This window comes from Euwallacea similis, chromosome 11 (assembly GCF_039881205.1).
Source record: "Euwallacea similis isolate ESF13 chromosome 11, ESF131.1, whole genome shotgun sequence".
NCBI classification, from domain to species: domain Eukaryota; kingdom Metazoa; phylum Arthropoda; class Insecta; order Coleoptera; family Curculionidae; genus Euwallacea; species Euwallacea similis.
In genome coordinates this window covers 4,562,820-4,589,925 of record NC_089619.1, presented here as the reverse complement: position 1 = coordinate 4,589,925, position 27,106 = coordinate 4,562,820, and the positions used below count along the sequence as shown (strand labels likewise).

The 27,106-nt window shown below is 35.9% G+C and overlaps 3 protein-coding genes and 1 long non-coding RNA gene across 8 annotated transcripts in view; 1 reads left to right on the top strand and 3 right to left on the bottom strand.

Moving 5' to 3' along the window:
* Positions 1–3,277: 3,277 nt before the first annotated feature.
* Positions 3,278–6,726, top strand: LOC136412111 (carboxypeptidase Q-like). 3 transcript variants are annotated; one of them, XM_066395015.1, is made up of 11 exons: positions 3,280–3,463; positions 3,533–3,792; positions 3,850–4,013; positions 4,069–4,157; positions 4,212–4,352; positions 4,401–4,570; positions 4,629–4,719; positions 5,135–5,291; positions 5,356–5,538; positions 5,627–5,743; positions 6,326–6,720. In XM_066395015.1, exons 2-11 carry the CDS (start codon positions 3,604–3,606, stop codon positions 6,525–6,527), a joined length of 1,503 nt encoding a protein of 500 aa, XP_066251112.1. In that variant the 5' UTR covers positions 3,280–3,463; positions 3,533–3,603; the 3' UTR covers positions 6,528–6,720. The 3 variants fall into 3 exon arrangements, with proteins under 3 accessions (XP_066251110.1, XP_066251109.1, XP_066251112.1); XM_066395013.1 differs by having other exon boundaries at positions 3,278–3,470; positions 4,069–4,352; positions 6,326–6,726; XM_066395012.1 differs by having other exon boundaries at positions 3,278–3,463; positions 4,069–4,352; positions 6,326–6,725.
* Positions 6,727–6,786: 60 nt separating this feature from the next.
* LOC136412112 (protein takeout-like) lies at positions 6,787–14,167 on the bottom strand. The gene is made up of 5 exons (XM_066395016.1): positions 13,741–14,167; positions 11,879–12,119; positions 7,799–7,932; positions 7,594–7,743; positions 6,787–7,145 (listed from the first exon to the last, which is right to left on the bottom strand). Exons 1-5 carry the CDS (start codon positions 13,820–13,822, stop codon positions 6,985–6,987), a joined length of 768 nt encoding a protein of 255 aa, XP_066251113.1. The 5' UTR covers positions 13,823–14,167; the 3' UTR covers positions 6,787–6,984.
* Positions 8,147–9,118, bottom strand: LOC136412113 (uncharacterized). Its single transcript, XR_010752390.1, has 3 exons — positions 9,084–9,118; positions 8,688–9,027; positions 8,147–8,582 (listed from the first exon to the last, which is right to left on the bottom strand). It is a non-coding gene; the product is annotated as an uncharacterized lncRNA (long non-coding RNA).
* Positions 14,168–18,480: 4,313 nt separating the features above from the next.
* Atg16 (Autophagy-related 16) overlaps positions 18,481–27,106 on the bottom strand; it is a 164,232-nt gene continuing 155,606 nt past the window's right edge. For 2 of the 3 annotated variants that reach the window (XM_066395136.1, XM_066395138.1), the window contains 5 exons: positions 22,482–22,602; positions 20,220–20,399; positions 19,975–20,059; positions 19,546–19,692; positions 18,481–18,723 (listed from right to left, as the gene is read on the bottom strand). In XM_066395136.1, the coding sequence (XP_066251233.1) occupies positions 18,600–18,723; positions 19,546–19,692; positions 19,975–20,059; positions 20,220–20,399; positions 22,482–22,602 (657 nt within the window). In that variant the 3' untranslated portion in view covers positions 18,481–18,599. The remainder of the gene's footprint in view (positions 18,724–19,545; positions 19,693–19,974; positions 20,060–20,219; positions 20,400–22,481; positions 22,603–27,106) is intronic. The other variant, XM_066395137.1, reaches the window with a different exon arrangement.

Below are 27,106 nucleotides of genomic sequence, written 5' to 3'. Positions count from 1 at the left end.
GAATCTATCCAGAACTCCGAACACGTGCGACGGAGACATGCGCCCCGAACTTTTTCCTAATAGTAAATCCATACTGGAAATCCATGCGGAATACCGAAATACCATCGCTCAAAAGTTGGTCTTGTGAATAATTTTAAAGAAGATGTAGAAGAAGTTAGTTACTTCCCCTTGAGCCCTAGAAGGCAAGGGATTGAAGAATTTAAAGTATTTAAAAAAAGGAGTTTTAATATATTTACTATCAAGGGTTCAGAAGCAATGATTACCGATAATTGTTTCGCATTCACGTGTAGGATTCCGGCAGAAGAAGGTTACGACCGAGAACGAAGGTTGAAGCTGAAAAAGAAACAGAGGGTTTCTGTTCGGTCAAGGGCGCAATTTTCCTTTCGGCCCCTGGTACGCACGACATTTTACGCACAAAGGATACATTTATAACCTTCTCTGAATAAAGCCGGCTAAAAATTAACTGATCTTATTTTTACTTTACAGCCCGTTGCCAGGAGCGACGGGCGTTATAGTAACTTTATTGCTCGTTGCCCTGAGCGACAGTTTGAAAAAGTAAGACACTGCCCGCTGTGTAGCAAGCACCTACTTAAACTCATCTTAAAGTCATCGATCAACAGGCTAAGCCATACCTCAACAGTAATTCTACTGTAAAAGCTCCTTAAGATTGGACAAAACTCTTAAGGGAAAATAAGGGAGTTCGTTTTCCTAAGAATTTTTTATTTTTCAAAAAATTTCAGTGATATTTAAGTAATTCTGCTGTTACTTGCTTGTTAATTCAAGTTTGAGTCTTTCATAGGCACGAAGATGCAAATCTCTAGCGAGAATACTCTACACGGTGCTACTTGTAATATTCGATTCTTAAGCGCGATGCCGAATGGATGTTCTTGGATTTTTGGCCATATTCTGGCAAACAGTAATCACATCAGTAATCGATGTAATCACCTCAAATTTTCTTATTGGTCTCATTAAAGTTGAGGCATTTGGACATTTTCCCAACCAAAAATTGGACGCAATTTGGGTATCTGCCAAACTCTCACCATTTTTAAAATAATTTTTAATCACACACGTTAATCGATCTTCCTTACAATAACATATCAACCTTACAACAACGTGTGTTGTTGTAAAGGAAGATCGGTCCATTTTTAAAAATTAGGGACAGAACAAATGGCGCCAAATTTAAATTTCGCGTTCTCGTTGGGACACTTTTTAGAGAGAGAATGAAATTCAGCATAAATAGCCATAAAATTAAGCACATAATTGAAGGTATTAAGCAAGAAATAAGATTCGGTTGTGGTGAAATATGAGTTAAAGTCCATAAAGGAAGTATTGAGGCTCTAATTAAGTATTTGATTTAAGGTAAATGCAATCTTCGAACGCATTGCGGACGAATTTCGGCTAACCGTACGTAGTGTGACTCGGATATTACTTTCCGAACTGTATATACAAATTTGAAGGGGAAATTATATTTATATAACAAACAGCGTGCCTCCTAGCAATACATGTTAAACTAATTATTAAATGAACAGAGGTAGCTCTATACCGGATAGCAGAGTCAACAGAGGGTTGAAATTAATTTCCAAATATCCACGGCAAATGAAAATCGGGGTAAATCGCATTAAAATGATTTTCCCGGGTTTCCGGTTTCATATCAAAGTCGATCAATGTTGCGGCCCTTCAAAAAAAAAACAAATCCGCAAAATTGATTTGGTCTGAGTTGGTTGTATGAAAAAATAACTAACTGTAAGCCAAACAAAGAACCATTGTAGGCCGAAAAGGCATAAAAAGTGCATTAAAATTCCTTAGCAGTGTAGAAATCATAAAAGTCTTTACTAATGCCATTAGTCGATGGTGTAAGCTTTTAGGTTTAAAATTCCAATTTTGGCTTGATTCGTTTCTTTCCTGGAAGAATTCTCTTCGATCCATTAGCGATACCGGATAAAATTTAAATAACAAACATCTCACATTAGTAATACAATCAATTTACCTTATGTAGCTCTTGAGCCGAATGTCCTTGGGTCATTATAACACACAAGTAAACAGTAAAACCATCAAAAACAGACAATATTTTACCCGGGTCTTCGCTGGAAGCAAACAAAACTTGCATACGACCAGACAATAAGCCTGCTGTCAATAAAACCCCCTATACAAATACTGACTAAAAATAGGGCTTTTTAATAGGTGTGTAAGGTAGTAACTACCAGATGATTTTAGGTATAACTTAATCCTGCATAAAGCCCCATAAAAGCGTATGGTACATAGCACGTGGTATAGTGGCTTCCGGTTTTAGTTCGAGCCCAGGTGCATGTAAAAGCAGTATTTTAAGGTGAATTACTGCATGTGGCGGGGGGCTTAATTAATTAATACTGCTGCTTCATTGTGGCAAGTTTTTTTGCTCTCTAAGCAAATTCGGAAAGAGGTGGAGCAAATATCCTCAGCTAATGGTTTTGATAGCTTATACCAATTTAATTTAGCTTCTTGCGAAACAAATTCGAGATTTTTCTTTGCAATTTCCTGTGGAGGCGAATGTCTTCTAACGCTAATCGTGTAAGTTGTGGCCCTTTATCTGGTTGTAACGAGGGCTCTAAACAGGGATATTTTAGTAAAGGACATTTAGCAGCTTAGCACGTAGCAATAATGTGCGTTCGCCATTGTCAAGAATTGTTATGCCTTCGTTGTTTTTTCTTCAATTTTTGTAAATTCATCTTCGAACTCCTTTGATCTTCTTTCCACTTTATTTAATTCCACACTGTCACCTACAGCCGGATTTAATAGCGGTATCGCCAGTGAGTTATTACAACAACCACAAAACAATGGTAATCCTTGGTATTCATCACAGCATTGTCAGGTAATTGATAAAAGTTCGTTCTGAAGCATTCATGGATTATTTGCTTGTATGAACCAATTGCATTTTTCCGCACATATTATTTATTGTAATCCTCGTTTCAAAAGGCGACTTGTAAAGACGAGTTGATATCAGATGTTTTCATTGTCAGAACCATTTTTTTAAGGATCTAATTAATCAGTTATCACAAGTATTGACAAGAAATTATTAATTTTGAAGCTTAAAAAGACGGTGCAATTTGTCTCCTCCCACACCATCCTGTCCCAATAAAACCTTAAATACGGTTTCTAATTTTTTTCTAAACTCTCTGTGTTCAAAATGAATCCTACTGACCTCCTGTGTGCCTACTCATGGTCAAACTGTACACTGATTATTGCGATTTATAATAACTATTAGTAAAGAGGGTTATCACAGCGGTTACTATACGCACTTCAGCTCGGCTATTGAAATGATAAAGTGGTCTAGTCGATTGAAGTGTTACAAGCAAAATTAATCTGTTTCTGAACAATAAAAGTAGTTGAGCTGTTACGAATGTTGAGAGTGCCTCGCATCAGGTGGTTTAAGACTGTTGCTGTGAATATCTTAGGAACTATTCCAACTCCAGCTGCGGAAATTGGGGTATAACGTATTACAGTTGTTATTTCGGAAAAGTTACATAATAAACACGAATAAAACTTAACATTACAGTATTTTGGAGGGACATAAACTAGCTCGATACAAGGGTTTTCATTTCATGGTGGCGATTTGAAAATCTTAACATGAAGGCAGTTCTAGTTGCAATTACTTTGCACTTGTTAACGGCAAATTGCATATTTCTTAATGGAAATATCAAGAATAACGAAGTCCACAATGAATGCAATTTGCCAGCGAAATTGGTCAGCGAAATCAGATCTTATGAGGATACTGCTAATACTATCATTAATAGCCTCATTAACGGCAAGTATAAGGTGAGAGCAGTTGATATTACACGGTGCCGTCAATTTAAATTCATTTCTGGATTTTAGGGAAGAACATACAAGGAGTTAGCAAAATTTGTAGACAAATTTGGTGCTAGAGTATCTGGAACTGAAAACTTGGAAAACGCAATTGATTATGCGCTTCATACCATGGAGCAATACGACTTAGAAAACGTGCACGGTGAGGAGGTTAAAGTACCCCATTGGGTAAGGTAAGAGTTTGTGTTGAATTTGCCATAGAATTCTGGATAAATTACACATTTGCAGAAACTATGAAGCTGCAGAGCTTTTAGAGCCACGCAAAGCGAATGTTCCAGTTCTGGGATTGGGAAATTCCGTGAGTACTCCTGAAGGAGGTATGATTCTAATACCTTCAACAAAATATGACATTACAACAATTTCTGTTTTAGGAATTGAGGCTGAAGTTATAGTTGTAGACACGTTTGATCAATTGAAATCAGAGAATGTGTCCAAAAACGTTAAGGGAAAAATTGTGGTCTTCAACGAAAATTGGATTAGTTATGGCGAATCTGTTAAATATAGAAGCCACGGTATGAATATCAAAAAACCGTAGCTTTTGTAATCATTTTGGTGCTTAGGTGCATCTGAGGCCTCTAAACTCGGAGCTGTAGCTGCTCTAGTAAGATCAGTTACTCCATTCTCCATGTCCACTCTGCACACTGGCTGGCAAGAGTATGATGATGACGTTGAGAAAATACCTACCGCGAGTATCACAAAAGAGGATGCCAGATCGTTTCAAAGGTATCAGGTAATATCTTGCAGATCACAAGAGAAAAAGGAGGCGGTAATTGTGTAACGATGTTTAGGATAGAGGGGATAAGATCGTCTTAAGATTGAATCTCAACTACACCAGATATGAAGACAGCCAGTCGAGGAATTCTGTTGGGGAAATTAAGGGTAAGAAACTTTGTCGAAATGTCAGAAATAAATAACTTTATTACTCCAAAGAGATCTTCTTCGACGATTAATTTCGATGTAAGTAATACCTAAAGTATAACTAAAAAATTTACAAAAATGGCTTGATGAAAAGTTCCATGCAAGAGAGGCTCCAAAAAAAAACAAAATTTGGAAAACGTCGAATTATCAAAATAGATCTTCTGCATCGTCGAATTTCAATTTGAGTATTCTGCAGGACGATATTAAGAACGGTAAAATTTGAGTGATCATTAGGTGAGAAACCTAAGAAGTAGAGAGAAATCGCACGTAATGAAACGAAGAATAACCCTTAAAATTAGTTTCGTGGAAGAAACGTTTCGAGAAATTAGCTTAAACCGAAACTAAAGTAATTTATCCCTCATATTACAATTTTTAGGATCAACACACCCAAATAAAGTGGTTTTGGTAAGCGGTCATATCGACAGCTGGGATGTAGGAGTTGGAGCAATGGACGATGGTGGTGGTGCTTTCATTAGCTGGTATGCATTGGCGGTACTCAAAGGACTCGGATTGAGGGCTAAAAGAACCTTAAGGTAACAAATGATCTTTGTCACGACAGTTTTGTATCTGTATTTGAGATATGTATTTGATTTTTAGAGCAGTTTTGTGGACAGCAGAGGAACCAGGTTTAGTTGGATGGTCAGCATATAACGCCTCTCATTTCCACGAACTTGAAAACTTTACTTTCGTAATGGAATCTGACGAGGGCACGTTTACGCCTTTGGGAATCGAATATGCAGCTGGAACTGAAGGGGGCTGTATCATTCAAGAAATTGTAAAGTAAGTTGGAGAAGCGAAAAGCATTATACCGCTAACATTTAGAGACGTAAGTACCCTCGTTAAATAATGTGTTTAATTCTTTTCTTAGTTTATTAGCACCAATAAATGCAACTCAAACAAAGGCCAGCAGCTCAGTTGGTTCTGATATTTCATTCTGGACTAAATCGTTAATTCCTGGAGCAAGCCTACTTAATGCCAATTCAAGGTAGGAAAATTTTGAGCTCAACGTTTTGTTCACCTTTAAAATCTAAGATTGCGGCCGTCGAGTTCCCACTAGGAGATCTTCGGCTGTTTGGATTCAATCGGGGAGCCCCGGTGGTTCAGGTCTCATCAAGGATCTTCGACCATCATCTCTTTTGATGTCCGAGACACGGAGTCACTTTAGAACCTGTTCTTGCAATTTTGAATGTGGTGTAAAATAAAAGTTCTTAAAAATGCTTTTCTAAGCATTGAGACATCCATATCGCTCCACTAAACCGAAAAACGTATCTCAAAAATTTCCAGAGGCAGAAGGGTGCCCACTATTTACCTCAACTCTGGATTTTTACATTTGGAATTTGGTGGAAAATACAAGTTTGTTAATCCATGCAAAAAAATCCAGAAAAGATTGTGCACGCTCTGAAGTCTCACATACATAATAAGAAGGGAGATACTTGAACGGTGTATGCGATATTAATGTTGTATTTTTTTGACTGAAATGAGCTGTATAAACACTCCTTACATATATTAGGTTGAAACAGACTTCCTGGCCGATTCTTATATTATTACAACTTTTTAACCAATTCAGGTACTTTTGGTTCCATCACACCGCAGCAGACACAATGGACGTGTTAAATCCGGATAATATGGATAAAGCTGCAGCAGTTTGGGCCGTGGTTTCCTACGTTATTGCAGACCTAAACGATGAATTCCCAAGGAGTAGAGACAGCATTACAAAGGACGTAAAAATTAATTTGATTGCTAATAACAATGATAATGAGAACAAGTAAAATACAACAGAACAAGTTAATAACAATTAATAGTAATGTGATGTAGATTATTCTCTCGTGCAAACCCTAATTCCTCGTTAGCAAAGGATGAGAGAGACATATTCGTTTGAAATGCATCCTCTTTAAAATCTTTTATGTTCTTATTCTGGAACGGCGATATTTCGCCATTATCTGCCACTGAAAGGAAGTAAGCAGGCATCTGAGAAATTGTAGTGTGCTGTAAAAATATGAATCTTTGTAGAATTTTTTTTTTTTTTTATAAATATACTCTACCAATGTACCTTTCTTCATAGAGCGACAATATATCACTTTGTGCTCTTAACAACGTAAATACATAGTCATTTCCTCTCTGACAAAATGCGCTCTCTCTAAGAAGCGACATGTGAGAGTTTAGTTATCACTATATCTATAAACCTATTATCTACATTACAAATATTTTGTTTTGATCCTAAGGTGATTACTTGGTTTGGGGCACATAAAATGCATCCAACGGAACATAAGTCAACAGCTTATTTGATATGCTCATGAACAACCCTGAAAGCTTCTTTCTTAATTGAGGTAGCATCACTTTGAAGACTTCGTGGCCGTTTTCCCTCAGGAATAAATTGATGGCTTCAGCTAGAATAGAAGAAGTAGATAGTTAAAAATAAATGACTAAAATCTATGTGGATTTTCAATGAAATAAATATGATTTGAAAAAGTGCGAAATTGAATTTGCTATAATACTGGTAAGCCATAATTGTAAATTAAATTTTGGTTAAAAAAATTTAAGAATTGGTGGTAAAGAATGGTAAAAAAATTTTAAGAATTAACTATCTCTAAGTTCTCCCTTGAAGTCATTGTAAACCCTTTGAATCTTTAGATGATGCATTTTTAAATTTCGGTTACAAATTAGTATGGAGCTGCTGATTTGGCCATCAGTTTAGAAGAACTTTCAGACATGAAAACTGAAAACTTTTTATTTGGTTTGCAACAACGCTAAACTGTCTTTTTACCTGTATCTTGATTCACTAGTACCTAGTACCGCATTACTCTCACTTACACATCATCTTCATTTGCAACTTACTTAATATCCTGTTATTTTTGAATATGTTTTTGACCATCATCCTCATCTTTTTAACTATTAGGTCCACATGCAAGGCGTCAACGTGCAAGTATTTTTTTCCGTTTTTTTCTACAACGCTAGCTTTTCCTCTCAGCATACAGTCAAGATCATCTAAAACACACTGAATTCAAATACTCACTCAAACTGAATAATATAAAATCGTTACCAAATTGCCCTAAGAAAGTTCCATTTCCACTTGCTGGCAAAATAATTAATACTCCACTACTTTGGTAGTTGGCATTTATTTTTAAAGTCGGTATTTTGATTTCTGCTTCAAAAGGTTTTCCACCGTCAGACAATCTGAAAGAATTCTTTTGGTTATAACAAAAATGTTTGTCTTCGATAAAGAAGTACTGTACTGGAAACTTCTCCATCGGGGATGATGGCCTTTATCATATACTACTACTATGTGGGCTGTTATACCCCACACCCCAAAATAACCCATTTGGCACCTATTCTCACTCCATATTCTCCTTTATCCCCAGGTAACTACCTGGGGAAAATTAAAGAAATTTATTCCGAAATTGTTTTAAATTTCTCTAATAAAGTTAATTTGCACAACATATGACGAGTTGAAGGAAGACGGTTAGGTGCATCTTTTGTTATACGGATGCCTTCGGCATCCTATAGGACACTTTGCACCTGTTAATACGGACTTGGCGCGAAACGCCCGGTGCCCGCAGGAAGCTGCTGGCTTCCGTTTCCTAATAGGATGCCGAAATGTTTTCGGCATCCGTATGAAATTATTACTATAATGTAGGCAACTGAATGTAACGATAATATAATCATAACCATTTGTAAATAAGTGCCTTAAAATATATCACAAAATAATTTTATTGTGGAACAAACCTACAATAAACAAATTTCACGTTTCACCAGAACTATTCTGTATACTTTCACCACTCGATTCGTCACTACTCGGTGGTGTCGGTAAATTGGCTATTTCGTCCCTGCAACAGCATTAAATAATTAGTGTGGACATTTTGTACAAAAAGTCAGAAGAGACTCTTTACAAGTATTATATATAAAATACTACAATCACATTGTTTTATTACCTTAAAAAAGTTTCTAATTCATTTAACGCAGCCTTATAATCATTTTGGTTTTTAAACGATAGTACTGCACATACTTCATTTCTAGATGATATTGTAATTGTACGTGTTCTTTCATCTGGTGAAAACCCATTTAGGTTTTCGGACAATATTGTACACTCTAAAGATGAATCGATACTTGAGAATATAATTTTCCTTTCCCCTTCCGTTATGTATTTACAATTTGCATTGTACCATGTGAAATTCTCCGTTCTTTCTGATATTTTTACTTTGCATGGACGGAATTCCATTTTTATTTGTTTCTGTATTTGGAAGTGCCTCCAATCTTGCATAAAAGTTTCCACTGAAAATGAAAAGATTATTTTGTCTTCAAAACGTGTTCGTTATCGTTATACTTACACCTTGACATAATGATAAAAATATCAAATACAAATATCAAAAAAGGTTAACAAAAAGTGAAGTTATTCAAGGACTATTGTCAAATGTCAAAATAACCGCTCGTGTAGTGTTGGTTAGAGTCTTATTATTAATTGATGCAGGAAACTGTAATATATGTAGTATATCTTTTTATCATAAGATGGCGCAACCATGTTGAAAATTTATGTAAAAAGTTAGAAGAATGAATAAAGTATTTTTAATGATTTTATTGAATTCATGATCTATTCAATTCAAGATGTACCAGGTCTACCGGTATGAAATGAGCGCTATTTTGTGAAAATAAAACACCAATTTTAACAAGGAAAGAAAAATAAAATTTATTCAAAATATTGACCATTGTTTTCTACACATTTTGACCACCTTTCTGACAATTTATGGATACCACGCCAATAGAAATGTGCCTCTTTGGCATCAAACCAATTAGACACCCAATTTTCTACTTCTTCGTAGAGATCGAAGTGCTGCTCAGCCAATGCGTGTCCCATCGATGAAAACAAATGGTAGTCCGAAGGAGCCAAGTCTGGTGAATACGGCGGATGGGGTAGCAACTCCCAGCCAAGTGTTTTGATGGTATCCTGAACCGGTTTTGCTTTGTGTGGAGGTGCGTTATCATGGAGCAAAATTACCTTCCCGTGTCTTCTGGCCCATTCTGATCGTTTTTCGATCAACGCTTTGTTTAAATTAATCAATTGTTGTCGGTAGCGAACAGCATTAACGGTTTCACCAGGTTTTAAAAGCTCGTGGTGCACCACACCTTTCTGATCCCACCAAACACACAGCATTGCCTTCTTGCCGAATCGATCAGGTTTTACAGTCCATGTTGATGGTTGTCCCGGATCAACCCATGATTTTTTCCGTTTAGGATTTTGAAAATAAATCCATTTTTCATCTCCAGTAACAATTCGATGCAAAACTGATTTTCTTTCGTGCCTTTGAAGCAAAATTTCACTGGTGTTTTTTCGGTTCTCCATCTGTCTTTCATTCAATTCATGCGGCACCCATTTTCCACATTTTTGGATCTTTCCCATAGCTTTTAAACGATCAGAAATTGTTTGTTGTGCAACATTTAACATTTCTGCCATTTGCTTTTGACTTAAAGTGTCATCTTCATCCAATATTGATTGCAGTTCGGCGTCTTCAAACTTTTTTGGTGGTCTGCCACGTTCTACATTTTGCATATCAAAATTGTTATTTCTGAATCGTTAAAACCATCTTTTGCATGTTGCTTCTGATAAAGCATAATCACCATATGCCTCGACAAGCATTCGATGCGACTCTGCAGCATTTTTCTTCAAATGAAAGCAAAAAATTAATGCTTTCCGCAAATCATCATTTTGTGGTACAAAATTCGACATTTTTGGCACAATGAAATAATATAGTGTTATTTGTTCAAGGACTTGATTTGTACTAAATATGTTTGTCAGTTTGTATACCAACCAAGCAATAAAAAAAAAAAGGTTTGTTTACAACAAATGCCCTATATCGAGACATTTATATCCTGACGCTCACTTCATACCGGTATACCTGGTTAGTATAATGATAACGAACACGTTTTGAAGACAAAATAATCTTTTCATTTTCAGTGGAAACTTTTATGCAAGATTGGAGGCACTTCCAAATACAGAAACAAATAAAAATGGAATTCCGTCCATGCAAAGTAAAAATATCAGAAAGAACGGAGAATTTCACATGGTACAATGCAAATTGTAAATACATAACGGAAGGGGAAAGGAAAATTATATTCTCAAGTATCGATTCATCTTTAGAGTGTACAATATTGTCCGAAAACCTAAATGGGTTTTCACCAGATGAAAGAACACGTACAATTACAATATCATCTAGAAATGAAGTATGTGCAGTACTATCGTTTAAAAACCAAAATGATTATAAGGCTGCGTTAAATGAATTAGAAACTTTTTTAAGGTAATAAAACAATGTGATTGTAGTATTTTATATATAATACTTGTAAAGAGTCTCTTCTGACTTTTTGTACAAAATGTCCACACTAATTATTTAATGCTGTTGCAGGGACGAAATAGCTAATATACCAACACCACCGAGTAGTGAGGAATCAAATGGTGAAAGTATACAGAGTAGTTCTGATGAAATGTGAAATTTGTTTATTGTAGATTTGTTCCACAATAAAATTATTTTGTGACATATTTTAAGGCGTTTATTTACAAACGGTTATGATTATATTATCGTTACATTCAGTTGCCTACATTATAGTAATAATTTCATACGGATGCCGAGAACATTTCGGCATCCTATTAGGAAACGGAAGCCGACAGCTTCCTTCGGACACTGGGCGTTTCGCGCCAAGTCCGTATTAACGGGTGCAAAGCGCCCTATAGGATGCCTAAGACATCCGTATAACAAAAGATGCACCTAACCGTCTTCCTTCAACTCGCCATATGTTGTGCAAAGTAACTTTTTTAGGGAAATTTAAAACAATTTCGGAATAAATTTCTTTAATTTTCCCCAGGTAGTTACCTGGGGATAAAGGGGAATATGGGGTGGGAATAGGTGCCAAATGGGTTATTTTGGGGTGCGGGGTATAACAGCCCACCTAGTAGTTATGCTTGTCCAGTAATATACTATTGTGCAAGATTACAAGAATATTTTGTTAGAATTATAATTTATTGAACCAATACGTATGAAACACTGCAACTTGTATATAGTTTTTGAATAGCTTGTGAACATCAGAAGGCGACTTAAAATGTGTATTTGCTTTTCATGTGATGTTATCTACTTACCTCAACTTCGACATTGAGAAATTGCTGGCTCCATATATCTTCATGTCCTTAAGAGCAATTGTGTAACCGTTTGGCCCACCGGTCAACGAAAGTGACAGTTCGTCCATGAGGAACGGTTCCACAGACGGTAGTTCAATCTCCCTTATTCCTGTTCTTAAGTAAGGTCTCAAATGGTGGAGTGCCGCAATGAGGCAATCGATTACTTTTGGATCTTCCTCGTGACATTGCTTCACGTATGGCGCTGAAATTGTACATAAAATGCAAGTCAGAAATCAATTTCTTCTTCGCAAGTGCAACAAGTACGCTGACGTTCAGGATGAAAAACTTTTTCGAATGAGGTGTTACTCGACCTATATTGGGATCCTCAAGTTGAGTGCACCCCCGCGAAGGGGGTTGTTCTGGCAGATCTGCATTTAACGCTGAAATATGTTCCCATCGGAAACACAATTGACGTAAAATATTTTAATCATAGTTTAAAATGAGCCGGGCGCGAAGTTTTCAATGGTGCACCCTGTATGTGCGGGCGCTGTGTCGAAAATTGTTTTAACGCAATTGCCCGGGGAGCATTTAACTCCTCATAGTACAAAATCGCATCTCAAATGAGTGAAGGCGAGATACCTGAACTAAATAAATCTGTTCTAAAGAATTTAATCAGCAAGACGCCATCAAGGAATATAATTACTTCGCCGATTGCTGAGCGATACAGGCAGCCGGCTGCAGTACAAGTTGAATTAATCAGTAATTTACACACAGCAAACTGAATGTTCTGTTCATATCTCAAATTAATAAAATTTCAAGTCAATAGCGTCTTACAAACATATCAACACCGCCTATGGATAGATCTGCAAAAGAAGCCTGCCACCCAGTGTTTCAATTATGATGCAGCAACGTCGAACAATATCGAATTAAAATGTTAAATCGCGGCAAAAACCAATATCACTAAGAGTGTGGCATTGCCTACGGATGTGGAATTGAAAATTGGTTCTTAGCAATCAGGTCAATGATAATGGTGTTTTTTATTCACAAATTGGCATTGATTTTCTTAAAAATGGCACTTTTTCACACGGGTGTAGCACGCTGCTAATTATCATTGAAGTAGCGGTATGCGTCGCATAATAAACGAAACGAAGTCAATTTTGGACGAATTTGGTTTGAAATTAATCCACGACCACCCAGAAAACAGGCAGCTTTCCTGCGAGCAACCTTTTACCGAAAAATTCTTGTGGCGGATTAATTTCGAACAGGAAAATCAGGTGATACAAAACTTTCGAAGCCGTGCGTCTCCGGGATGGGCCCTGGAGGGGACCCGGTGAAAAATGTGCGGCCCTGCGATTATCCCTGCAAACTCCGAAAATCTAATTTTTTGTGTTTTCCTTACATTGATATAAATGGACCACGAAAATTATTTCCTCGGTAGAGGTCTTAAAATCGCCCCAATGGCTTTCAAATGAACCAGACGCACGACTGGCAGATCCAAGGCCTGGCCAGGGGTGATTTTGAATTACGACCTTTGCACTTAAATTTACGTCCCTTAATTACTTATTACACTAGGTGTAGCACCAGCATTACGTATCGACAGAAATCTATGCGTATACCCTGCTTTCATGGTTATTAATGTTATTATGTAACTTAAGCAGACCTCTTTCGTCAGAAAATCAGCCCGATCACTTTTTAGCAAATTAAACTAAATTCGGTTTATTATGCTCGCGTTACGCAGCATGCCTGCAGTATTTTGAAACTGCATAATTAATGCATAAGTAATTGTGAACAGGCATCATTTCGCTAACATAAAAGGACATATGCGTGTCTGCTATAAAGATATAGTCTTAACAGTGAAATGGGCAAATATAGTGCAAACTTACGCAGATTATTAGTGTCAATAACTTCCCCTCCTTCAGTCACATAAAAACCAACACAAAAAAGTATTAAATGAATTATTGACATATTTCTTATACTGTATAAAAATGAATTATTTATTCAGACCTACTCGCTGCGAGCGGTATCTTTGCGAATGAAAACGAGAGTTTTGCGTTCGCAGTTGGTTCTTGGATGGTGCACACGAATTGGTGACGGATGACTTTCTCTAACTCGAAACTGTTATAGATGGTTATGCACCTCTGAAAGTTGTACCGTGTAAATTGCCATGGGATTTAATGAAAATATTGACACGAAAACAGCAATTACCATTTTGCTTTTCTCTGAAATTTACAATGTTTTTAATTAAGTAATAATTTGGGAGCGGAATTAGTTTCCTAAGCGTGGTTATATCGTTGGAAAGTAGATAGTCGCGATGAACATAAAATCTAATCCACGAAGAACGGCGATTACGTTACAAAAAATGGCAGTAAGCAAAAACTAAAATTAAAAAAAAAGCACACAAAGGTATTTCAGCTTCTAGGTGTACCAATGCAGTTATGCCCAGAAGTGAGGCAAATGCACCAATATGAATCGTTTGTTTTGAAACTCGCGCGTCTTCGCACCTCCGTGTCCACAATTGCCAGCTTTGCTGTGAAGATTTCAAACATTTCAGAACTTGCTTTAAATGGAAAACCATTAGTGCTGAAAGTAAATGAGCCAAAAAATTACCATTCTGATCCTTCAGCATAAAGAGCAAACCATGGCTATCTTCTAGGTCTCGGCAAAGCTGGTACCAAATTTTGTTGAATTGAATACTTACCTGCAGGAAGAAAAAGACACTGATGATGATATACCATAATCGTCAATTCAGGAATTGCGTATAAGAGAATTAACAACTTAACATATGATTTTTCTGGATGAGACAGGCTTATTTTCTAAAGTGAAAAATGTTAAAAGTGTTAAAAAGGCAAGCTTTGAAGGAAAAGGGTTTATTACGGTAAATGCAGGCACAGAAAAAGGTTAATCTTGAATGCGGACCTAGAATGTAGTATAAGAACAAATTCAATCAGAAGGATAAGTACTTTACACTCCGCCACATCAATGCTAATAGAGAGAATGTGTGGCAAGAAGCTTTAAATCAAATTTGTCACGAAAAATGGGAACAGCACATAGAACAGAGAAATAAAACTATAATAGTTAGCAGTGAAAAAACCATTCATCACAGAATTATAAATATTAGTAGTGAGGAAGACTCTGATTTTAGTAACGATTTTGATATGGAAGAATAACCCAAGAAATACGTGTCTACTTTGACAAAGGGCTGTTAAGTAGAACTGGTTCCTTCGGCAAAACTTGCAAAACACCTCTTTCCTCTCACTTCGTTATAAAATGTAAATGCTAAAATTACGTTCGTATATCTGCAAAATGATTGATGTATTTTGTTGGATTGAGAAAGTCAATTTCTTCGTTGTAGCTTCGTCTACATTTCTATTAAGTAAACATGGTATTTAAATACAGCTTTAACTTGCGCCACGTAATTTTTTTATTGATTTGGTAATGCCAAGTCCTCAGGTCGAGTAAATACGCGAATTCAAGGTGAGAAACTACCTAAAGTGAAAAAAAATGTTCTTATAAGGTGGTTTGCTCAATTTTGTAGTTCATCCAGTCTCTCGATCATCGCAACGATGCATTCGGCAATAAGAACCCGTATTGGTGGACGGAAAGAATCAACCAGATAAGGCGAGATTGCATAAGGGCCAGAAAACGTGTGCTCCGAGCCAACTGCAATAACTCGGATGTCGACGCTGCTGAAGAGCTGTGGCAAGAGCATAAATCCGCCAGAAAGTCGCCCCGAAAGGAGACAGAAAAAAAACCACTTGGATGGAGCTCTGCAAAAAACTCGACGGGGATATTTGGGACGACGGTTATGCAATCATCATGAATCACCCTAATCCCGGCAATCCGTACAAGTTAACGGCCTCGAAAAAAATGGAAATTGCGGATCTCTCTTCCCGAGAGACCTCAGTTATATTCCAGCTAAACGTTGCCCGCTATATTTGTAACTTTTACCAGGGAGGAACTAAGAGGGGAAGCAAAAAACTAAAAAGTGCCATTGCCTCAGATCCAGACGGTTTGAGGGCGGAGACGGGTAGTTATAGCGTCTAAGTCTTCCCCGAAGTATGGCTCAGCCACGAGGTAGTACTAGTTCTAGCGGTCCCATCGACCTTCTTTTGGGGAAACGCTCAACTCCCCGTACTAGTCCACAAGTAACGGAGGCGGGTAGGAGAGCATATCCATCCAGAAATTGCAGGATCGCTGGTCAAGTCTTGAGGGTTACGGTCAGTAGACAAAACGACTTATCTCTGACTTGAATCTATGGACTGCGCCTAAACATAGGCGCATGAACCACTACCTAACTCAGGTGCTTAGCACACACGGAAGCATCAGCAGCTACATGCACCATATAGGTAAACAGGCCCGGATTGCAGGAACTGTAGAGTCAATGACACCGCAGAGCACTGCATCTTTCAATGCCCGTTATTTGAAGAACAAAGAGAAACGCTAAACAAGTGCGTGAATAATCTGACTCTAACAACCCTCATCAACGGATTGATAAAGGTCAAAGAAAAGGAACGACTGGAGTGGATTACTACTCAAGAAGGACATTAAGACGAAGCAGAAGCCAAATAAAGATAAGAATCGTTATAGACAGTAGAATTTTAACGCCTCTTCGACACTAAAGATACGTGCCTCAGAGACAGTACCGGGTCGTTAAAGGTTTGCGAGGTATCCCAAGGTTTCGACGAATCACACAGTACCCGACCGCCAAAATAATAGGTCGTGTGGGACTCTCAATTCTGGCTAAGGTAATCTTTCGAAGTTTGCAAATACCATTTGATCGCATGCTTTCTGATTAGGGCGGTGCTAATTAAATTGAGGAATCTTTGACTTTATAAAAACCTAGATCCGAGAAGTTTTATTATTAAAAATACTTCAATACGAAATCGTCTATTCGAAGCGTTTTTCTCTATTGGTTTCGAAGCTGTGTGAAGAAATTTCGTTCTGTGGATTCATCAATTGTCTAAATCGCTAACTCTTCTCTTGGGGTAGATTCAGTTACTGTATAGTCCCAATTGATTGCTATTTAAAAAAAAAAGTCGGATAGTTTTTGTTAGTTAGCTAGTCGCGTACCACATTAGTCTGTAGGTTTCACTCCAATAACCGAAGTAAAGTGGAGTTGGGAGTAATTAGCTAGCAAATGAATAGGTGTCCGCAAGAAAAAGGAGACGAAGACGACTTTCTACATCAATACAAAAAACCGAAGAATTTTCCTCGTGTTAAAAAAAAAGTTATCTCGTTAGCGTGTTTGGAAAATTGTTTGGATGGGAAGTAAGAAAAGTCCCACAATTGTGTAGACAACAACACCATAATATGTGGTGATTTTTCTATGACGCTCGTTTCTTCTAACAGATATGTAGCATATTTCTCTTCACCTCTCCATTGTCTAAAACATATGAAAATAATCATCTACCAGTGTTTAACGCCCATTTTAACCTATTAATATGTAAAATAATTACATAAATATATTCCTTACTTTCACTTTCATTCTTTGGCCATTATAGCTTTTCCCGACAGACCTGTTTCTGCTTGTTTGTACTTGTTTCTGTGTAATAGATAATGTATAAGGACATACCTCAGTACCGTCAATCAGCTACTACCAACCACCAGTAGTACCCCTAGATACTTGATGCTGATTTCATGTGCCAATTATCCGACTGGAACAAGCTAGAGCGCCAACAATACAAGTCTAAATGGATAGGGATCAACAACTAGATAATGTCATCCTAGACAATTCGCGAGCGAAGACTAACATTGCCAGCTCTTTACAAGGGATACTTTCTTAAGAAATCAATCATTCAGCTGTTAATCAGAATCATTGCACGTGACACTCTAGCCGATTTTAACAATGATCAGTCCAAGCGTTTATCATCTCTGAAGAAGTTAGACCTGTGGCTGTAGGAGAAAAATGAAAGAAGTAATAATAACTAGTTTTATCCCGCTCCGAAACCAAGACAAAGAGATCCCGTCACTCTCGTTAGTATCAAGAAATCTGGAATCATGCGGGGATATATATGTTGAAAAATAATTGACAACTGCAACAAACACTATAAGCTAATTTTATATACTAGAAAATAAATCACTTAAAATAGAATCCCCTCCAATTTGACCCAAAGCAACCGTTATTCTGAATCAATGGCAATAGTGTTATGAACCAATGCCAATGGGGGCAAGTACTGGTCCGAGGGTGAGGGCCAAGAGCCTTCAGCTAACTGCTGATTAACATGGAGAGAACTATACAGGTGTGGCGATTGCATGAGGGCAGTAAAGAAACTTTGTGAATAACCTAGAATCCGTCAACTGTGATTATCAACACAGATCACGTCAACCATTACGATGGCCACTGTCAGTAAAGTCACCAAGAGGACCATTAGTCAAATAAGTGATGTTACAGTCATAACAGATGCGCTTTTCTGATGCTACAGTCATGTATGATTGTAATAGCATCAGAAAATCGTAATTTACGTACACACGTACACGATGTACCGATAATTAACACACACTCACTAAACTGGTCGAATTGTTCGCCGAAACACTCCATCTGCTAACAATTAAGAGATTTTTATTTAGACCTACTTGAAAAATGCTACATGTTTGATGTTGTCGAAATAAAATGCAACACTATATAGCAAAGAATTATATATATTACATAATAAAAATATAACGGGAAGCTTCCTTAACATTAACGAAGTGAAGTTACAACACAGCAGTAGTTGGAGTCATCGTTTGGTTTGAGTATTTAGTTTTATAAATCTCCTGCCCATATAACAGCCTTTTTGGACCTGTCTACGCTCGCCAAGAAGGTACCGAAGGGATGCCATGATGTTGCCGTTACTGCTGACCTGGAGAACAGTCCAATTGAGGTTGATCTGCACATTAACACACACAACAAATTACAGTATATCGTCGCTACTATGCTAACTAGGTGGCCGAAGTGAACTTACAATTTTCTCTTAAGTAGTCGAGTGTTATTTTCTTGAATTTAAATGACAAAAATTTAGGGTAGAGTCAGATTCCTCAATGTGAAGTCAGAAATAGGGTTCATTGATCCCAAAATGCATAAGGTACAGGATGCTAAAGTTTAATAAGTGCAATACATCATAATAATGATTATTTATTGGTTATTTGGACCTTACTGAGTTGTTTTCGACATCCTGTTGGGTATCGGTTTTGACTTGATAGCATCGTTGTTTGAACAAACTTGCACACTTTCACCGTATTGAAATACCTGACAGATCACAACCTCTGTGACGGATGTCTACGTCAGAGGTGAAATATTTTAGATGTATTATACAGGGTCAGTAAAAATTAAAGCCCGCCTCATTTTATAAGAAATCGGTTGGGTATAGCGAAAACACTTTTTTACCACATTAGAAGGCAAGTTGTGAAAAGAAAAAAGTATATTTCTAAAAAAAATATTCCTTCTACTTCCGAAATTTAAATTGACCCAATATTTGTTTTACATTATGCGCTCTTTTTAATGTTTTATAACCATATTTTTACTATACTCAACCAGTTTCCAATAGGTGTAGGCTGAAGTTGTGATGACTCTGTACATTTAAATTTTCAGCTGAATATCTCGATAACTATAGAAGTTATGAATACAAAAATTAAGGAAATGTGAAACTTTACTATTCTACAAGGAGTTCTTTGACGAGAGGAAAATATTTAAAGTTATGATTCATACTCACCCATGGTCCTTGAGGATCGATTCCACTTTTCCCGAAGATACGCCCCAGATAAATATACTACCCTCTGAAGAACCCACAGCTGCATATTGCCCATCTGGACTGAACGTTGCTCTTGACCAATCACATCCAACCTTGAATCCTTCATGGCTAGAAATATAGGTTAAATGATTGTTATGAAATGGTTATATATTGGTAACATAGATACAAATAATAAACCAAAAATAAATCGAATAACAACATTTGCTTTTTTTTTACATTTATTTTTCATGTACGACACTCCTAAAGCGTGATTGGCGTGATCCTCCCGATTTAACCTGTATATTTTTTCAAGTAAAAAATATGATCATTAAATGACATGGTACTAAATGATAATGTTAAAGGTACGAGCAGTTAAATTAAGATTTTTCCCAGATGTCGATCCTTGCTTACCTAAATGATTTTACCACTTGATTCATCCTTAGATCGATGAGCTTTAGGGTATCATCTCTGACACATGCCAACAAGTATTTTGTTCCTGCAATGAAAACAGATGCAATTCTCAGAGAATATTAATTTTTTTAAGCTAATTTCGATAGAAACCAAGAATTTAATCAATATCAAATAGAAGTCAATATTTTTATGGACACCGGCTTGCAGTTAAAGTTGACACCCAGTTGAACACAAATTTTATTTACCTCTCGCCAAATCGAGCGATGTAACTTTTCCATTTAAAACGATATTATTGGCACTGCCCTCTGATCTACAATCCCAAAAGCGTATACTTTTATCAAAATGACCACTGATGATTGTTGTTCCAGCATTGTCTACTGTGACTAAATCGTTACAACTGGAACCGGCAAATTTGGTTTCAATACCTGCAAAGAAATGATAAAAATCAGTCAATGGTACTATAAAACATAACAAATATGAATGTGGTCTTTTGCAAAACGTATTCGGAGGTCAGAGAATATTGAAGCTTTTAAAATGTTACATTGTTTTACTCAGAATTAAAATTTATTTAATTGACAAATTTATAATTTGTAATTTTATTTGTCTAATAATTCATCGTGAGTATAAATCGCCTGCTTTGAGAACCAACGAAATTTGCTAAAAAACGCGGATAAAATTGTAAAAAACTATGTTGCATGTAATCCCATAGATCGAAGGTTGGTAGAACCTAATACCGGTAGAGGAAAAATAACATTCGCCAAAATAACAAGATATATCAAAGGTATTGCCGACTAGAATTGTAATAGTAGTGAACAGTATACTTACTTGGAATATTTGTTGATCAATTACGAATCTCGTTAACCTTGGATGTGTGACCTTGACATTCATAGCATAACGAGATACAGTTAAATCGTGAACAAGATATAGGTAGGAAGAGACAGTTGTCTTGTTAGTTTCAGGGATCGACGCGGAGTTATACTATATGTGCCAAAAAAGCCTGCTTAATACGGCATTTAACTAATAAATCTGTTAATTCTTTGCCTAGGTGTCTTACTCATGGATTCTGCATTTTAGGCAATAACGAATATATTTGGGGGCGAAATTCCAGAAACTTTGGTATCATTGACAGGCTTATTGAAAATGCTTCCCGACGATACAACCATGTCCGTTCTATTTAAAACAAATAACTTGGGGTGGTTGGGGTGCATCGTGAGATCATGATACCCTCCATTATTTTCCCCCTTATATTATAATAGACGTGTTTTCTGATTTTTGTATTGCCGGCATAATTTTCAAGATATTGGTATTTATACTTTTAAAAATCCACCCTCTGTAATTTTGCTTTCTTATGCGCAGGAAAAAAATGAATTCGTACCATCGGTTCCCGCAATGCATAATTTTTCAAAATATGATATTGACACAGGAAAGACAGAAATGATTGCCGACTACAATATGACGAAGGGAGGAGTGAACTCGTTAAATAAAAAATGTGTAAAGCCTTATAGGACAATGGGTAGTTATAAATTTTCTTTATTTCAAAGTTATAATCACCCCATTAGATTGTTGTGATTTTCTGAAAGTCCTTGCAAAAAGATGAGTTACGTCCTTTATGCACCTGGAGTATACATAACCCTCTCTTACCAAAAGAACTAAAAAGTCATATGGAATGTCTGTTGCCAATGTTAGACGTTCCCGAAGAAAAAATGAAATCAGAAGGACGAACACCTTCAAAGCCCCATGATTTATGTTACGTATGCCCTTTCCAACTAAAATTAAAGACTTTTTATGTGGCCAGAGCGTGAGAAACCAATTTGTTAGGAACATGCTCAATAAATTTGTGTTGTCTATGTAAAAAGACGAGAAAAGTGACTGTAGCTTTTTAACAAGTAATTTTAACAGTTACTTTTACTGTTAATTAAAAAAAATACATTATTTGTGGTTTTTAGTTTTTAATTTTTTTAGTGAGATTCTTTAGCTGGTTTTTAGCTCGCTCATAATATTTAAATAATTGGGAAATAAATGTATTAGTTTGTAAAAACAAAAAATGAGATACACTCAATCGCATTACATACTGGCAGTACTTGCAGAGTTAATCTGTTTCTGGATATCAGTTAAAGATGAAACATAATTTTACAAATATACTTATAAACATCTATTATATAAGCCCATTTAGTAAATAAGTCATACTTAACCTATTGATCTTGGAAAACATCTAATATTACTTTGAGCATTTGAGAGGCTCTAAAATTAAAAGAGTGTAAATGGATTAGGCCTTGTGCTTTTCTATAATTACTAAACTTTCCTCAAGTTTTCGATAGATTATTGGTAATATGAAATTTTGGACAATGCCTGAAATAATCGTTTAATGTTCAAAGAAATTTTTAAAGGGCAGTTACTCGACGTCACTGAAATCAACCCCAAAACCAAAGCATAAAAATAGCTAGGATATTCAAAACACTTATAAATGATGTAATTTTTAACATAAATATATTAACAGAGGAACTTACATGCTCTACTCCGCAAATCCCATATTTTCAACGTCCTATCATGGCTTCCTGTTACTACTTTCGATGCATCTCCAAGAAATTTAGCGGCCAGGACTTTTCCAGAATGACCAGTCAACGTGTGCTAGAATAGGAGAGTAACAATAATGTAGAGAAGATTTTTCAAGAAGTTTTTCATGTTATAAGAAGCACATTTTATCTAATCAGATCCTGAAAATTGAAGTGAGTCATATCGAAAAATATATAACATCTCTTATATTTAGTATGAAGCGGATTGGTATTATTACAGAACTTAATGGAGTAATAACACGTTTCACTTTAGATTAGAGTTAAAAACGTTGTTCTTTCAATTTTTTCCCTCATAAATAAATAATGGGTGCTCTGATTCTTTAAATTTCATTATAACGTCTTATTCAAACGTTCCAAGACAAAGTCCCACGAAATTAGGTGCTTCCATAAACAGCGATGACCATAATTTGCTATATGTATTATAATATCTATTTTTGGAGTGGCAAATTTACAGAAACTTTAATACCGTTACCGCCCTCGTGCGGAAAAGTGTCTAGGGAATAACACATCTAGTGTTTCTCATAAGAGATAATTGAAGATCGAGCGCCAACGGTGCTGTTTGAGTGAGTTAAACAAACACATGGCTAGTTATAGTTAATTGTAAAACTGGTGCTCTTGAACGACCGCAAAGGTAATGTCAACTATCAGTTTTTAGTCTATTAGGGCAACTCGATTCCTATATCATAAGCGACTACATTAAACTTAAGTCAATTTCGAAGACAGTTTAAGAATTATACCTATAATTACGAGAGGTTATTTATGAAACCATTGTAAAAAATCTGGCAATCAAAATTAAATCTTTAGACTGCCTACTCTAAATATTAATTTTATTCATATGTATATTATGTATGTATATAGACAAGAATTTGCAAAAAATGCATATGTATGTTTATTGTAGTTGCAAAGAATTTGGAATAATTGAAATTTAAAAAATTTTAAGGCTAATAGGGGGCAAAGGGACTTTTAAGGTTAATAACAAAACATTTTTCAAAAAATAAATGCATACAAATGCAGGATGGTTTACTTCATAATCTCAGTGCTACACCAAACTATAGCTAATGATGAAATTATGGCAATAATGGTTTCTCATTGAATTTACCCCTCAAAAATATTTTTTGAGACACCGAGTATCGAAGTTTCAGTATATTTTTTGGGAATTACTAACGATGCCTATTTGTTGTAGAATTTGAGCTGCTTCTTTAGCATTTCCATTACAAAACTAATAGATCAAACAAATGTCTGATTGCGGTTAACTGGTAAAATTGAAAGGCACTGTAATGTTTCAATAATTAAAACCGACAAAGCTTTTTGAAAGTAAGCCAAAGACATCATTGTGGAACTTTATTATTTACGAACACATATTATTATTTTGTCATAAATTCGTATGTAATCTGTTGTACATTCGAATGCTATCACTTCCTATAGAAATCTGTAATACTTTGAAAACCATGATAGATGAGAACAACGTATTGCTATTGTTACAAATTGTTGCTATAAAAGGTAAAAAAGTCAACATTTCCATGATTGCTATTTCCCACGAAGAGTGGTCTCGTAAAATAATGATCTTAATTGCTAATAATAATTGATAAATATGTTTGGAAAGCTACAAATGTGGGAATAAGTCAAACTGTTTTATTTAGCATAGTCAATTTATTGCCATTTAGGTACTGGCAAGTTCTTATTCATATATGTAACTACAATCATTTTCTAAGCAGTACCAGACTGAGATGTAAGGTAAGTATAAGGTGATTGCAATTAGAAATTGTAAATCGTCCTTATGTTTTATTAATAATTTAGATGAAACATTCAACCCTTCATACTAGATTTAAGAAACGATGAAGTTTTAGGTTAGTTTAGGTTAGGCTGTTACATAAATAAATACAGGATTTTATTACAAATCTGACATGTTCTTATTGCTATTTGCCCATGAGTATGGATTCGAATGCTAAATTTTAAAATCTTTTTATCAAATTTTTTCGTCGTTTTACGCAACAAAAATATGTAAAATAAAATAATGAAATAAATCACTGTTGTTGAGTAAAATAATGTGATGGTCTCGCTCCAACTTGAATATTTCTGGTCGAAACAAATTTTGGATTAAATTTTGTATTTGTTTTGTAATTTATTTGTATAAATTTGTAATTGTCATTATAAAATAACCAGCACTTTCCGTTGCGTATTCCCAAATGAACATTATTAAATCTTAAACCTTATCGGTTTAAACCATGCAAATCAGCTACTTATTCCTGAATTGTAATTGATTGGAATGTAACCTATCCAAAATGATTTATTTCTTTATTCGATGTATTGGCATAATGGTTTTGGTACGTTAACTGTACGTCTATTTTTTCCGAAATTGCCACGACTTATGCTAATGCGGATCGTGCTGGTCACTTATTGAATACGCCATGCCATGATGGCCGCCGGTTGCTCTAAAAATTTCGTTGTACACAACCGCATTGTCTCTCGATCGCCGATGTAAACACCGGCTAATCGTCGTGAATTGTCAATTAGAAATTCCAATAACTTCATGTCTTCTGTGCTGGCAATAAGGGTAAAGTTGACAGTGTGACACGTAATCGAAATAACGACAAGTTGGAGCAAAAACTCTCCCGACAAATCGAAGATTTAATCGTTGCCTCAAATGCTACAGGAGCACCGCATTGCATTTCTGCATTTCCACATATTTCGGTATTCATATATTGGGTGTTACAGAATTGCGCTGCACTATTTGAGGTATCTCTAGTACAAAATAAAGAAAAAAGTTCATATAAGCACGTGTGCATCGATCGGCAGAGGTGTTAAAAGTTAAGAAAAAATTTGATATTCATTTTATTGCGCTTGATGTACCGAAGGTAGAACTTTCAAATTTTATATGCGTGTTAGGTAATAGGTGCTGCTTGATGCGAGAGTAGATTGCCTCCAACTACTACACAAGATAGTGTACTTTCTACGGTCTAAGTCCATAAAATCCTTTAACAAAATTTGCTTGTACGGTACTGGTGAATATTGGTATTTTTCTTGAGTTCTTCAATGTATTATCTAAATTTGATCTCTCTCGATTTTGAAAGAAATCTGTTCACTTTCCTCCTAAATTAATAATTTGTAAATTTAATAAAATCTCCGAACCTTAGGGTTACCGGGTAATTCAATTATACAAACGATACCATTGAGGAAGCTTATTACGAAAAATAATCCTACATCGGAAATATTTTTCTCAAATATCTCATAAATCACTCAAGTATGTAGCATCACTGAAAGGGTTTGTGAAATGAGTTCCACAAATGGCAACCCTTTTCTGATACTTTACTCTACTTTTCTACTCCCCTCCTTTCGAAAATATGTATCAATACTGAACATACTTAAAAAAAAAACATCAATTCAATGATCTCTTATTATCCGAGTGTTAATTTTTAGCACCCACAACTCAAGATACTATTATTCATGTAATCTTATAATCCACTTTGATCCTGTTTACCTAGTTGAGTAAGGTAGTAAGTAGCTGAAACAAGGAATCTGATGAATACCTAAGTTCTGTTTCAACGATTCAATAGAAATTAGCCTGGAGTTAAAGTTGACAGCAAATTAATGATTTCCCTCTAAATTATTAATTAAAACAAAATTACAGACAGTCCTTCCTGAACTCTCGTGACGACGTGTATAGGCAGACACTAAGATTCTGATGTAATACCTTTAATATTCACATGGCACTCTCTCACAAGCTGCAATTAGCTCAAGATAAACCTATATCACGGTGAGAAATAAAGAAGAGCGGCTCCCTGATTCCATTACACGCCATGCCGATATCTTTGCTTTAATAGATTTAAATTCATGTAATCAAGGTAAATCCGATAGAAAAAAATCGTACTGGTTCGTCTTCTGGAAGGACACGTCTTCTCATCAGGCCGTGGTAGATATAGCTTTAGTTCATTTTGTTCCATTAAAGGTAGGTACGTGGTGATGTTTATACAGAGTGTCCTCCCGGGCTCAATTGCAATTGAGAAAACATTTGAAGTATGACAAAAAATTGACCTTTTCGAGGGCATAGTAATGTTGCAAGCTACAGTAATATGTATATGTATGTGTGCCTAAATAAATTTAATTTTCATAATAAACAATCACTTGCTTATACAGTGTGACCAAAAAGTACTGATTGAATAGTAGGGGTAATGTCGGCAAAAATGTTTAATATCAAAGTGGCAAACGTTTCTTTAAGAACGATAAAATGATATGCTCTAATAGATGGGGGGATTTCAAAGAAAAAACTATAAATACCAACTTTTTTTTAGATGGTATTGCTATATACTATATATAAGCGGCGGGTGCTGGTAAAAACAGAAAAAAAGAGTCTATCGTGGCGCTTGCTCGCCATGTGATTTATTACTTCTTTTTCTGCATGTCGTATAATCTGGAGTGTTTATTTATGTTAATGTTTGCAAGTTGCTAAGAAAATTATGGAGTCTTCTTGTCATAAGATTTTAGCTATATAAGGAAACCGTTGTTGACCCTGGAGTCTCGTGCCTTTAAAATTTACGCAATAGCTTGTGCGTGAGAATTTC

What these genes read in the sequence shown, in the direction of transcription:
- LOC136412112 (XM_066395016.1), bottom strand. Translation starts at nt 13,822, where the DNA reads ATGTCAATAATTCATTTAATACTTTTTTGTGTTGGTTTTTATGTGACT. An exon ending in TATTGACACTAATAATCTGC is followed by an intron (nt 12,120 to 13,740) that starts GTAAGTTTGCAC and finishes GTACAATTTCAG; the next exon opens with CGCCATACGTGAAGCAATGT. An exon ending in CAAAAATAACAGGATATTAA is followed by an intron (nt 7,146 to 7,593) that starts GTAAGTTGCAAA and finishes CTTCTATTCTAG; the next exon opens with CTGAAGCCATCAATTTATTC.
- LOC136412111 (XM_066395013.1), top strand. Translation starts at nt 3,604, where the DNA reads ATGAAGGCAGTTCTAGTTGCAATTACTTTGCACTTGTTAACGGCAAAT. An exon ending in AAAGTACCCCATTGGGTAAG is followed by an intron (nt 4,014 to 4,068) that starts GTAAGAGTTTGT and finishes ACACATTTGCAG; the next exon opens with AAACTATGAAGCTGCAGAGC. An exon ending in ATCATTCAAGAAATTGTAAA is followed by an intron (nt 5,539 to 5,626) that starts GTAAGTTGGAGA and finishes TTCTTTTCTTAG; the next exon opens with TTTATTAGCACCAATAAATG.